This window comes from Psammomys obesus, unplaced genomic scaffold (assembly GCF_907164565.1).
Source record: "Psammomys obesus unplaced genomic scaffold, mPsaObe1.curated_primary_1811, whole genome shotgun sequence".
NCBI lineage: Eukaryota > Metazoa > Chordata > Mammalia > Rodentia > Muridae > Psammomys > Psammomys obesus.
Window position 1 is genome coordinate 138,036 of NW_026590767.1, and position 14,087 is coordinate 152,122.

Below are 14,087 nucleotides of genomic sequence, written 5' to 3' on the forward strand. Positions count from 1 at the left end.
TAAGAAAATATAACATCCCAGAAATTAAAAAAAGAAAAAAAAAAATCAGTAGCAGCAGGGTGAGGAGGCTGGGAATAAGAGACCCCACTCTCCTCTCTAGGCTTCCCACAAATGTGCTAAGCAGATAACCTTCCTGGTCATCCTCCAGCCCTTCAAGTACATGAACCCCCGAGGGGATCTTACATGTGCCCGCCTGGCTCAGAATCCAGAATAAATGCTCCAGGTTTGACTAATGGAGCCAGCTCTACGAAGGAAGACCTTCCCTGGCATGCAGTCCCGTACCCGGGCACTTCCCCAGGTGCCTGGCCATGCAGCCCCCCCCCATCCCTGTCACTTCCCTGGGTCCCTAGCAAACCCCACCAGCACCAGTAGCAAGGGTAGGGCCTCTCCTCTGAAGTCTCTGTGGTGGGAGAGGAGTATCCTGTTTGCTTTCTGTGCCTCTGAGGCACACACCTCAGAGAGAAGGGAGGGGAGTGTTGGGGTACCCAGGGTTAGTGGAGGCAGGAGACTGCTGCTTCTCTTGGAGCTGGTGCTGCAGAGCCCCAGCGGCTCTGCTTTCCTCTGCCAGCTCAGCTCTTGGGTGGAACTATTTCACTTTTTTTTTTTTTTAAGTATTTATGGGCTGGAGAGATGGCTGAGCAACTACAAGCACTTGTTGCTCTTGCAGAGGGTCCAGGTTTGATTCCCAGGACCCACGTGGTAACTCCCACTGGAAGTACCATCTCTAACTCCAGTTCCAGGGAATCAGATGCTTTCCTCTGACCCCTGGGGACACCGGGACACCAGGCATGCACACGGTATCTACACATACACACATGCAGGCAAAATACTCACACACATGAAATTATGAAATAAATACATATTTTAAGAAGCGTTTGTCTTATTGGGGTAGCCTGGGGGGCGGGGAGAATGGGGGTATGGGTACACATGTACTTATGTCAGAGGTCAACTTTTGGGAACTGGTTCTCTTCTTCCACCACAGGATCCAAGGGCCAAACTCGGGTTTGTGTGCCCTTACCTGCTGGGTTATCTTGCTGGCTCTGCCACAAACTATTAACAAGGACATGGGGCCAGTTCCCTGTGGTGTGCAGGTGTGAAATGCCCAGCCGGCCACAAGTCCTCAGGCTATGGTTTCCAGATGTCTGGCACCCATCACCTCTAGGTGCGGGAGGGACTAGGAAGCAGCTGTGGGCAGCAGGCCTAGCAGGACTTTTCCCTGGATGTCCACAGCCCTGTGGCTCTGCACGGGATCCAGAGGCCAGCTCCCCACTGCCACAGGCAAAGGCCTCCTGGCATAAGTGTGTGTGGCCCCAGGAGTCTCCACCACAGAGTCCCTCAGGAGCGATGTGCAACAGGGCGACAGAGAGCATGCAGCTGGCTACAGATCCTTTGCAAGCTACTGACCACAGCCTCTCACAGGGCAAATGGCCATGAAGGGGCCTAGCATGTGTTTCCCATGTGTTCAGCAGACACTCAGGCGAGAACCAACACTGCTGAGAGGTCTGTGACCACACACTCCAGACATCCGACAGAGCATTCTCCCACGAAACTATCACAAGGCCCTGGAGACTGTGGTTTCCTGGAGGAGGAAAGCAGACCTCGAGGCTAGTGCTCCGCTGGATGGTGAGGGCTACTCTGTCTGGTATAACAGAACCAAAGACGACTTTCCCTCATAGTTCCCGAGGCCAGAATCCGAGGTCAAGCTACCAGCAGGCCGACTTCTGTGTCACATGGTCATCCCCCGTATCCGTCTTATAAGAACACACATCAGGAGCCAGCAAGATGGCCCAGCAGGTGAGGGCGCTTGCCAGGACAGTCTGGTAACCAGAGTTTGATTTCCACAACTCATGTGAACATGGAAGGAGAGAAAAACTCCTCAAAGTTGTCCTCTGACCTCCACATGCATGTTAACACACGAATACACACACACACACACACACAGACACACACACACACACACTTACAAACAAAACAAAGAAACCACTTGTCCCTTTGGATCAGGGCCCACCCGCATGGCCTTATTTAACTTAATTATCCTTTCTAAGCTCCCATCTCCAGATGCAGCCACATTCTGGAGGACTGTGAGTTACGATCTCAACACCTGCAGTGGGGCAGGGATAGGAGGCACAACCCAGCCCCTAGCTGAGAGCAAGGGGCAGAAGGGAGGCCAAGCCTGGCAGGCCAGCTCTCTGTCCCACACACCTCACCACCCGGGTGACAGAGCGTTATGCAGTCAGAGTTAAACATGGAAACTTGCCCATAAGCATTAAATGATTGAATATTTAATTTCAAAAATGTACTGAGTTTTAAACAGTGATCTCAAATATGTTAGAGGGAAAGGAATAGTCATAAAGGTTAGCAGCAGGCTGGATAGTGTCTTCAAAACACATATCCACCTAGAACCTCAAAACACGGCTTTATTTAAACATACACCTGCTGATCTATCAAGCTGAAATCACCCTAGAGGGTAGGGGGACCCCGATCCAAAGACTAGTGTGTTTCTCCAAAGAGGGTAAGACATGCAGAGACCTAGAAAGAAGGAAGCCATCTGACAGCAGTGACAGGGGTGACACGGCCATAGCCCACGGATCCCAAGGAAGACAAACAGCAGACCAGAGCTGGGTCTACGGCAAGTTCCTCTTCTAGACCCTTTGTCAGGAGCCCAGACCCTCTCCACCCCCGATTTCAGGTTCTGAGTCTCCTGACTGTCCAAGAAGATTTTGCTGGGGCTGGAGTAATGGCTCAGTGGTTAAGAGCGCTGGCTGCTCTTCCAAAGGACCTGGGTTCAATTCCCAGCACCCACATGGTAGCTCACAACTGTCTATACCTCCCAATTCTAAGGGATCTGACACCTTCACACTAATGCACATAAAATTAAATAAATTATTTTAAGAAGATTTTGCTGTTTGAAGACATGTGAGACTGACAAGCTAGGAAACTGCTACAACAGAAGCACAGGTTGTGAGCCCCATGGTTCTGAAGGCCTGCAGTTCAAGGTCAAGGTGCTAGTGAGTCTCAACTAGCTGCCTCAGGCTCTTAGCTGATTCCATAAAACCAGGCCTCTGACAGGCAAACTGACTGGACAGTATGGTCGGAATCCTAGGGAAGAGGAGAAAATGGAAACAACTGGGCCAGAGTGAGGAAGAGGCTGAAGCGGCCACGAAGGCCTCTTAAAGCATAAGAAGATGATTGTCTCCAATGGGAGGCAAAAGCAGAAAATCTTTGAGTAGGCATCTGGGCTGCTTCCTGCCTCTCCCACCCCTCTCAGAACAGATGTGGCTTAGCAAGGCCCCATACCTGCAAGCTGGCATGATAAACTGTTTAGCCCATTGCCTGGGATCCCCTGATGCAGACTGGGAGGAAAGAGCGATGGTGCGTCCTGTGCCTGTGGAATTGTGCCCAGTGCCCTGCCTTCCGGTGCAGGGTCCCTGCCTCACCCAGATGCCCAATGTGTCTCCTCCAATCTACCACACAGCGATCAACATCCAGGAAGTGATGGGCTGAGACAGAGATGGAGAAGCCAAGGCCAACAGCTGACTCTGTAGTAACACAGGCGGCTCAGTACTTAGTCACCTGCACTCTCTAGCCCACCTAGGGAAGGCCAGGATAGCCAGGGCTGGGCATCAGAGCCAAGGGGCCCAACTTCCGAGATCAAACCTACTAGAGCAACTGGCCCACTTGATAAAAAGCTAAATTTCACCAGGCAGCAGCAGCCCAGAGCTGTAATTCCAGTACTCGGGAGGTACAGGCCAGCAGATCTGAGTTTGAGGCCAGCCTGAGTAAGTTCCAGGATAGCCAGGGCTACACAGAGAGACCCTGCCTCAAAAAACAAAAACAAAAACAAAAACAGCTAAATGTCAAAACCCTTCAGTTAAACTGGCATCATAGCCCCAGGATCTAACAAGTGCTCACACCCATTGCTCAGACACTGAGTGGAGACAGCGACCTTCACAGCACACAGCCAGCACCTGTCTCGGAGCCTTTACACTGTCCTCTCTGGGACACCCTGTCTCCCAAGTTTGCTGTCTTTCAGGGCTCTGGCCTCTACAGGAACCAAGAGATCCCCCAGTAGCCCCTCCCAGATGTTCTAAGCCCATCTTGTGGCTGTTGTGTTTCCTTCTTAGCATTTATCCTTGTCCTTGTGAATGGACAGGGGCTGGTGTCCTTGAAGTACAAACAGCTCTTAGCATATTCACTGAAGAAACCAAGTAACTGCAAGGGAGCCACCTTCCTTCCTGCTTCTGCCTTCCTTATTGCTTCCTGTGCAGCTCAGCCTCCAGCTCCAGACTACGATGCCCAAGAGTCCAACCTCAACCCCTCCTGATGAGTCACCAGTCGGCATACAGACAAGCCAAACTTATACATTAAATCAGGAAATCGCCTCTCCCCTTATTCCATGGGGGACTTTCCCAGATAAGAGTGAGAAGCCCCTAATTTCTCTTACTTTTGCTAAAATGCTCACTAACACACACAGCGCATTCTTCACACACTATACTGACCGTGGCTGGCTTTCGCTTGACGTCTTGTGAGTGCTGTTAGCTCAGCAGTCAAGTCACCCATACTTCGGTGTGTGGGAACATGGCTCCCATGTGTCCCAGCCCCAGATCACTGTGCTGTGGTTAATTTTCAGTACCGTTGTCTGCCTCCTCCCCGGTTGTCAGGCATTACTTTCTGCCATCCAGCCCCTGGCAGTGCTTCACTTCAGATCTGCTCTGAACTAAAGAACCTGTTAGCGCCTGTGTAAACCAAGAGTTAGCAGTGAAGAGCCTAAAGGGGCTCTTTAAAGAGTGTCGGGTTGTGGGGCCATCTAATCTGAGCTCAAGGGTGTTGGTTGTGCTTTCCAGCTGTGTCCCACAAAAGCCATGCTGACCACCGGCTTCCCCTAGCAGAACAAGGCCGCATTGTGACGATGGCTAAAAGCAGCCTAGTCAGGTAAGCCCACCTCAAGCCACATGGCGGTCGTCACGGGGAGCTAGGGCTCAGTGAGACCTTGGACTCAGAACTGGGAAGATGGCTCAGTCAACAAAATGACTGCCATATAAGCGTGAGGACCTGAGTTCCCAGCACCCACACAAATGTTTGGCCTGGTGATACGTGTCTGTAATCCCAGCACTAGAGAAGTGAAGATGGCCACCAACCTACTCAAACCCATGAGCTCTAGGCCAATGAGACTCTGTTAAAAACTAAAGCAGGAAGCAACTGAGGAATGTTGATTTCTGGCCTCTACATGCAACACATACATAGATACACCCACACACACACACACAGAGAGAGAGAGAGAGAGAGAGAGAGAGAGAGAGAGAGAGAGACAGACACACCAAAAATAAGTAAATAAGTAAATAAAAACTTTTTAAAAATCTTGGGGCCTCCATCACTTCTCTCTTTAATTCAACCTCCTTCACTTAAGAACGCAGGATCCAGCCGGGTGGAGCGGCACATGCCTGTAATCCCAGCAGAGCCCTAGTACAACTCAAAAGAAAGGCTCTGTCAAGAGTGACAACAGAGGCTGGGTGGCGGCACACACCTGTAGGCCCAGCACTCGGGGAGGCAGAGACAGGCGGATCACTGTGAGTTTGAGACCAGCCTGGTCTACAAATCAAGCCCAGGACAGCCAAGGCTACACAAAGAAACCCTGTCTTGGGGGGAAAAAATGGTTGCAGGGTCTGCATAGAAGTTTTGTAGGAGCAGAGAGTGCAGGCGATGCTGAGTCCCTTTGTCTCTAGGCTCCTGACAGACAGAGGTTTCCAACACGAAGCAAAACCCAGGTGCCTTCTCCACTTCCCCCGCCTCTGTAAACCAGCCAACATTGCACAAGTAGGCTGTGCTGCATTCACAGGAAAACAGAACCTGAATGTGTGCGGAGCTTTTCTTTCCTGCCACGATCCCTAAGAAATATAGTGTAAGCACAGACACGGTGCTCCGTGAGATCGGGTAAAGTCACCTACGGAGGATTTAAACCTTGTGCAAAGATGTGTAGGTTACACACCCTCTAGCACTGCTTGATTAGGGAGATCTTCAGCCCATGGTGTGTATATCAGAAGGGTTCCTGCAACCAGTCTCCAGGGACACCGAGGGATGGCGTGGCTGCAACTTCTCCTCCTCCACCCACCTCTCTCTCTCTGTCTCCCTCTCTCATAAACAGTGCTTCACAACAGGATATAAAAGCACTTCCTTTACAGTCAAACTCGGAACCGCATTGGTGACGAGTGTGGGTCACACGTGTTATTTATAGAGCATGAAAGATGGGCACCTAGAGATGGAATGTTGCTTGGTGGCTATCTCTGGGTGAAATCACAAGGGAGTGCCCCTTCTGTATATTTTAGTTTCCGAATGCCTTTTCCTATCAGGTAGATTAAAAAAAAAAAAATCTTTAAAACTTTTGTCCCTTACCCAGGTGTGATGGCACACACCGGCAGCCTCAGCATTTGGGAGACAGAGGAATGGAGTCAGAGCTCGAGGCCAGACTATTATCTCAGAATAACAACTATATCGTCACCCCCCACCCCCCACCCCCAAAAACCATCATCCCTCCTGACGTGTCTCCTCTCTGTGCCAGCCAGCCTCCCCAGCAGACACTCGCCTGAGCCATGTGCAAATCACAGTAGCTCTGGGGAGTTGGGGCACTGAGCACGGGCCACTGTGTGGAGTTCTACCAGGCTCCCTCATCTCATCACCACCTTGGTCTCTGTGACCCCACAAAGCCACGACCTGTGTTCACATGACCTCTGTCCTCTCTCTGACCTGTGTTCGCACGACCCCTGTCCTCCCTCTGTCCCAAGCAGAGGGCTGTCCTTGAGCTGGACGATGGGTGAAGGCTGTGAGGGATACAGAGTGGCCACGGTTTCTCTAGCGACTTTAACTGAGGAGCCACGACAGCTCCCTGAGCCTTGGTGCTGTGGGCAACAAAACGAGGAGACGACTAGGTGAGAGCAGAGATGAGAGCCCATGCCAAGTGAGGCACAGCTCCCAGGATGGCTCAGCAGCAGTGGGCACGAGCACTGCAGAGAGCCCAGAACCTAGCAGCTGACTGGGCGCTCAACACCGGTTGTGTGGTAAAGCATCCAAGGGAGACTTTCAGCAGACCCCGAGGTCCAGAAGAGGCAGATGCTCCCATGTGGCCACAGTCACAAAACCTGCCTTTCCCTTTTTTCCTCTCCCTCCCAAATCTATGCCCGCTGCTCAAAGCCACTTCCACAGAAGGCCCTTGACACATCTCCCCAGGGACCCAGACAGAGTTCCCTCAACACCCAACCTTTTTTCAGAATTTACGTGGGCTCTACACTTGCCACCATGTCAGTTGGAAACTGCTCTCAGAGTCCTTTTGCCTGCGTGTTTTGTTTTCTCTCAGATGAGCGAAAATGAAGCATCTTCAACACCCGGCGTCCTCCAGCCCAGAGGTTCTCAGCCTTCCTAGAGCTGTGACCCTTAATACGGTTTCTCGTGTACTTCTCGTGTACTTCATTGCTACTTCATAAGTGTCATTTCGCTACTGTTATGAATAGTAATATAAACACCTGGTATGCAGGATATCTGACATGAGACTCCTCCCCAGGGGGGGTCTCGACCCACAGGTTGAGAACCATTGCTCTACGATCTATGCATCAGGTGACCAAAAGGCCCTGCCCTGAAAACAAACACTCAGCCAGTACACGGTACCGTCTCCACAGAGTGTAGCCTCAGACCTGCAAAACCAGCCTCCCCTGAGAACCTGAGAACCTGAGGAAGTGGTCCCACGCCACGTCTGACCTCCAGTTCTGAACAGTCAACCCCGGGAGTGGGACCCACCATCAGTGGCTCTTAACACACCATCCTTCACGCGACTGGCTTCTCCAAGCTGGAGGGCCTCTATGTGAGCGGCCTCCTCAGGACAGGCCGTGAGGACGGCGTTTGGATATCTGTACAAAAACCAGTTTCGGGTTCCCTGCTGATCTGAATCCTCGTGGTTGTTTCCAGAATCCTTTCTCTCTCCCCTCAACAGCTGTTCCATGTTAGTTCTTCAGTATGGGTCCCTTAGTCTGAAACTCCCTTCCCAGCAGAGCTGCGAGCTTCTCCCAGAGTGGGTCTCACATTTTACAGCGGAGTACAGATGCGCGCACACGTTTATAAATCCAGGTTTGAATTTCAGGTCACATCCCTTTCCTCTAGTGACATTTACTGAATATTCCTCATAAGAAATTCTGCCAGAAAACTTAAGGTTTACCGCTTTAACACGCCCACTTTTAAACTTACCTCTTCTGCTTCTAAGTGGAAGGTGCTTCAGAATTTTCACTTTGTCATTATTACCGAGAGGCCACGTTATAAATTTACAGCTCTGGGCCACGGCGGTAAGGGAGTTGGTTTTTGTTCATTTGTACAAACACAGACTTAGAATCCCCGACACCGTTTCCAGGCCTCCCTAACTGTCCCTCCTTTTAATGACTGCCACATTTCCATAACCTGCATCCCTCAGACAGACCCAACCTCTCATCCCATCTGGGTGGAAATGGCTGAGAAATGCTGTGGTTCAAATGATGCAGAGAGAACAAGTCAACATAGTCCAAATTCAGAACCTGGGGCTCCCCAGCCTTCGCCACTCAGGCTGGCACAGCAGGATGAGGTCTTTCCTGGGGAATGTGGCATTTCCCCGAAGAATTCTCCCAGGCCTGGAGTGAACATAGATAGCTTTTCAGATCAAGGCCCGGGCAAGGAGGTCACATTACCTGGTCCTGGAGCTTCTGGAACATCAGAGGGTGCGGTTGTTCCAGAATCTTTTCACTGAGCCGAGACTGCCCCTCCACGTTGACTTGAGAAGAGGCCTTGTTGGACAGGAAGGTCATGTAGATCTCTTTGGCCTTTTCCTGCATCTGGAGGAGACAGAGGAGCCGGACTGTTATCCACTAACACAGCCTTTCCTGGCCTGAAACCAGCTCCACCCTCCAGCCAGCACTGGAAGAGCTTCAGCTGGGAGCTATCGCTGCCTCCAGAGCCAAGCTCCCCGAGAAGGCCCACAGCAGCCTACCCCATACCTAACGATACATCTGAGACCGAGTCTCCCGAAACAAATTTGCTACCCTCATCACTCAGAAACAATGAAAATGGCATTCCGGCATGAGTCGGGCTCAGCCTGTGAACCCTCCAAATTCAGAGCTCGTGGAAATGTTACTTGACCCTGAGGTGGAATGAAACTCACAGGTCAAAGCTCCAGCCTGAGTGAACCTTGGAACTGTTAAGCTACATGAAGGAAACCAGACCTGAGAGGCTACACACGGTATCATCTTGTTCACGGAAAACGCCTAGAATGTGCAGATGCCCAGAAACAAAGATTAGTGGTTGCTTGAGACTGTTGAAGGAATGAAGGGAAGGTGGGTGAGCGGAGGTGGGTGAGCGGAGGTGGGCGAGCACAGGGAACAGCGTAACAACCCAGGACTTCTCAGTTTGGGATGCGCACATGAAGTCCCCCTCCCAACAGTGCAGCTAGAGACCTGGGACCTGACAAGAGCAACACAGACAGCCCACTCCAAACAATGGGATGACCCTCTCCCTCCCTTAACAACCACCAAATATATTCCTGCTCCCATTCAGTCTTACTCCAGACACAACCAGGTACACCTGGAGGAGCCAATCTGCCCTGATGCAGTTTTGGGTAGATGAGCAATAAGGCAAACTGTGTCCTCTAAACGAATTTTTAGGGAGAATCTATCTCTATATTTACCATCTCGTATCTCCGTACAGCTGAGCGTGCGTATGATTCAAATCAGCTGCATCACAGGAAGGGACATATGCACAGTAGAAGTTATATCTTGAACATGTCAGTAAAAATAGAGACTCACCCATGGCATAGCAACCAGCCCTCTTTCCTCAGAACCCCATCAAAGTTACCCCAGGCAATAACCTGGGTCCCACTCGTGTGCTGTCATTTATTTTGGTTTTTTCATTTGTTTGTTTTTAGTTTGTTGTTGTTTCGAGACAGAGTTTCTCTGTCGTGGCTGTCCTGGACTTGCTTTGTAGACCAGGGTGGCCTCAAACTCACAGCGATCTGCCTGCCTCGGCCTCCCCGAGTGCTGGGATTACAGGCGTGTGCCACCAAGCCCAGCCTCTGTTGTCACTCTTGATAGCACATTTCTTTTGAGTCGTCCTAGGGCTCTGCTGTTCAATAGTCCCCTCGCTACTTTGCAGTCTCTGTGCACCTTCATTTCAATTCCTTGACTAAGAACCTAGAAAAATGTGAACCAGAGTCCAACCGCTCGTAACAGGCATGATGGGTATGGGGATTTTCCTGGGAGTGTTGAAAGGATTTGGGGTCCAGTGGCAGTGTCTGCATGGCACTGGGAATACACCAAATAAACAAAGTTTTTTATTGTGTGTGTTTTGCCAGGACATGAAGTCCGGCAAAACACACACACATGCGCGTACCACCAGCAGCGCCTGCTGTGCTGTGGACACACTAGGCCTGTTTCCCTTCCCTTAACCTCTTGGCCTTTTCTCCGGGTTAATGCTGGCTTCCGGATGAGAACCAGGGCCAAAGCAGTCGACACCAAGACTGTCTGACTCCAAACTTCAATCCCACTCGGGTCCCAGGAGGCAACACTGAGCTCTCCAGGAGAGACGGCTTATCAGCCTTCCAGATGAGGAAGTTCTCCAAGTGACCACACCTTAAGCGTAAGTAATGCAAAGACCAATCACCGTATGCCCAGAAGTCCCCAGCGCAGGCCCACTGGAAGGCATGGAGGTATCCTGGAGACAGGGCTGGCAAGAGGCTCACTCAGCTCTACTGTCATTGCACAGAGAACTGTGGCAGAACTGTGGCATGCCCGGATGCCAGGAGCCACTGAGAACCGTGACAGGTCTGTGACCTTCCCCGACAGGCAGGAGCCAACTGTCTTCAAAGTTGCCGTGGGCAGAGCTGCTGATTCGGCACTCTCCACGAGAACTTCCCTTGAGCCTCCCTTTTCCTGAAGAGGATGGAGACATGTCCGCACGCCCACCCCCCTGCAGTAGAGATAGCTCCTGTGTGAACCTAGGTCCCAGGCCTGGTCTGACCCCACAGTGCAAGGCAACGGAGAGACACCTTTGGCATGCAGCACACAGCTGTGGTTTTGTGGAGGAGATGGGGAGGTCAGGAGTCCCTAAGAAAACACCTTCCTCCCAGAGAGGCTGTCAACCTCTGACGGTGCCTGCAAAGCTTGACTGAGCGAACACCCGCCTCTGAAAACTTCTGGTCTTATAAAAAATCCCTGGAAGTTTTCAATTATCGGGGCTTCAAAATAGAAGAAAATGAGCTTGTTTCATGCCAGAGACTAGAAAGCAAAAGACCCCATGAGGCGGAGGCCTGACTATCTCTCTGCTGAAACAGGAACAGTGCCCAGTGGGGAGTCAGCCCTCAAAGTCCTGTGTCTTTTCTTTCTGACTACAGGGGCAATTAATTAATGTCAAACTCAAAGACATGGGAGCCTCTTAAGATAAATATGACTATTCCTAGCTTAGGTCTGGGGACCGTCATGGGGCCCAGAGCAGCAGTTTGGAAATTCATGTCTCTCAAAGACCCACTGGGTCCACGGAGCCACGAGCCTCTCCCACCAACCCCATTCTGTCAGAAGGGAACATTTTTGGAAACCCACTTCCTGTTTTAAAGTAACTTCATGAAAGTAGAACTTCAGTTGGCCAGATGAGCAGACTGCATGCAAAAGTCTGCAGGCCTCCCCTCCCCAAGACATCCGCACTCGGCACACGAATGCTCTGCCATGCATGCGTGCAACACACATGGCCCACATGAATTCAGGATCTCCCGGGTGGTTCTGAAAATGAGGCGTGCAAGCAGCTTGAGACTCCAATATGGGGGCAGGTGGCCCGGGGTAACGGAAGCAGGTGCCAGGGCTGCAGGTGTCCAAACCTGGCTCTCAGCCAACCGTCTGAAGCAGCTGACCCTCGCCAGCCTCTGAGAACAGGATGATATCTGTTGCGGCGCTGACCCAGTGAGCGCAGAGGAATGAGTGAGAGGCAGAGTTTATCTGGACTAGGATAGGAAGTGTGATCGAAAAGGGAAACCCTGAGACTGCTGACCACAGGCCAGTCACGGGAAGGCCTGGTGCCCTGGCTGAGAACGCCGAACCAAAAAGAAGAACTGGTCACTTGAGCTATTCTGGTAGATTTTTCCAGACTTTTGTTAACCCTGCTCTAGCTGCTGTAGGAAGCAGAACAGAATGGCTCCCTTGGTGGAGTCAGCTCTAGGTGTGTGAAGGCGCTAAGAGACGCTTCCAGCCACCGCCCACACCACAGCTTCTCCTTCCCTGAGAAAGCTTGTCGTGTCTAGTCTCTGACACCTAGGTGAGCTCCTTCCAGACACAAGTCAGGGCCTTTCCTTCGGGGACTACACCGCCTGGTTTGCTCCAACATAGGGTAGGAAGTCAGTGCTGAGAGCCTGCTCCCAACCAGTGCAGGTTTAAGAGGGGCACATTCATTCTCAGACACCCATCTGCTCAGAACGGCAAGGCAATCAGCTGTCCGGCACTCAGGAGGGTGCGGGTGGCCTCTTCTCCCCCGCTCAGGGAACATGCTGATGCCCTGCACCCACAGAAGCATTTGCTTCATCTCCCCATGGCAAACAGCCTCCTCATTCCCAACTTTTAAGACACATCTGGAGAGAAGAGTCCACTGGGAGCTCCTCCCACCCACTCTCCCCTCCCCCTTCCCAGCTGAATCCTGCCATCTCAGGCCATGTTGCCTGGGGACTCCTGGCTGCTTCTGGTTGCTAAGCCCCTCCAGGGGTCTCTGAGCACCTCTCTGGCTCCAGTCCCCAGCACCATGCCTCCTTCCTCCTTGTCCCTGCTCCCTCACCAGAAGACCCTGTTCTCTCAGGAGTCTCAGATTCTGTCTTTCTCTCACACCAGGCCCTGCGCCCTCCTAGCCCTCCCTAGATTTGAGTCCTGCCGTGGTCGCTGCAACTACACGCTCCACTCCATCATGCAGCCCAACAGTCTCCCAAGCCATTGCCCCCTGAACCCACTGACTGCTGGCAACACGGGTAGGGAGTCCCAGAGACACCAAGAGAAGGGAAGGTCACCTCCTGGCCGGAGAGCCTCTCCTCTAGGAAGGGCCCTGTGACGCCTCTTCATTTGGTCGGCTGCATGCCTCTCCCATCAGCCAACCCCTCTCCATCCTGCTTCTCTACCAGAGGTGGACCCAAGAAGAGCACATTAAAACAGGACACCATTGTGGATGAGACTTCATTCATATTTGTTTCATAAAGAGAATGGTGCAGGGACACAACAAATAAAGTGAGGGGGATGAGCTCCACAGGTAAAGGCACTTGTTACCAAACCTGGTGACCTAGGTTTGACCCCCCCACCCCACCCCAGGACCCCCATGGTGGACGGAGAACACAAGTTATCCTCTTACCTTCACATTTCACTGAAATAAACCTAACTTTAAAAGTCTTAAATGATACAAGAAACTTTTAGAGAATTAGCCCACAGAAAGGAGAGCAATAGGAGTAGGAACAGAGGGGCCACAGCGTGAGGGACAAACCTGGAGAGGGGCAGAACAGACAAGCCCAGAAAGGGTGGGGGTCTGGGCAGACAACAGAAGGCAGCCATGTTCTCAGCACCCACCCCAACCCTGAGCAGCTGTGGGGGGGGCAGTGTCCCAAACTTGTCCTCTGATTTCCACACATGTCTGCAGTAACTGTACATTTCCATCTGCATTCACACGCCAAGTAAAATATTTTTTCATAAGACAGTTCTGCAGTTAAGAGTGTTTCCTGATAGCCAGGCTTGGTGGCACACACCTTTAATTCCAGCACTTGGGAGACAGAGGAGGCAGATCTCTGTGAGTTCAAGGGCCAGCCTGGTCTACAAGTAAGTTCCAGGACAGCCAGGGCTACATGGTGAGACATTCTCAAGCCCCTGCACCCCGCTAACCACAACCCCCCCCAAAAAAAGAATGTTTCCTGCCCTTCAGAGGACCGGAGTCTGGATCCCAGCACCCATATTAGGCAGCTCACAAGCACTTGTAACTCTAATGCCAGGGATTCAATGCCCACTTCTGGCCTCCACAGCCACAGCAACACACACACACACACACACACACACACACACACACACACACACACA

General features: G+C 51.7%; 1 protein-coding gene across 2 annotated transcripts in view; it reads right to left on the reverse strand.

The window, feature by feature from the left end:
- Rgs10 (regulator of G protein signaling 10) overlaps window positions 1-14,087 on the reverse strand; it is a 37,532-nt gene that overhangs the window by 1,906 nt on the left and 21,539 nt on the right. For both annotated transcript variants that reach the window (XM_055608899.1, XM_055608900.1), the window contains exon 4: window positions 8,700-8,843. In XM_055608899.1, coding sequence (XP_055464874.1) covers window positions 8,700-8,843 — 144 coding nt within the window. The remainder of the gene's footprint in view (window positions 1-8,699; window positions 8,844-14,087) is intronic.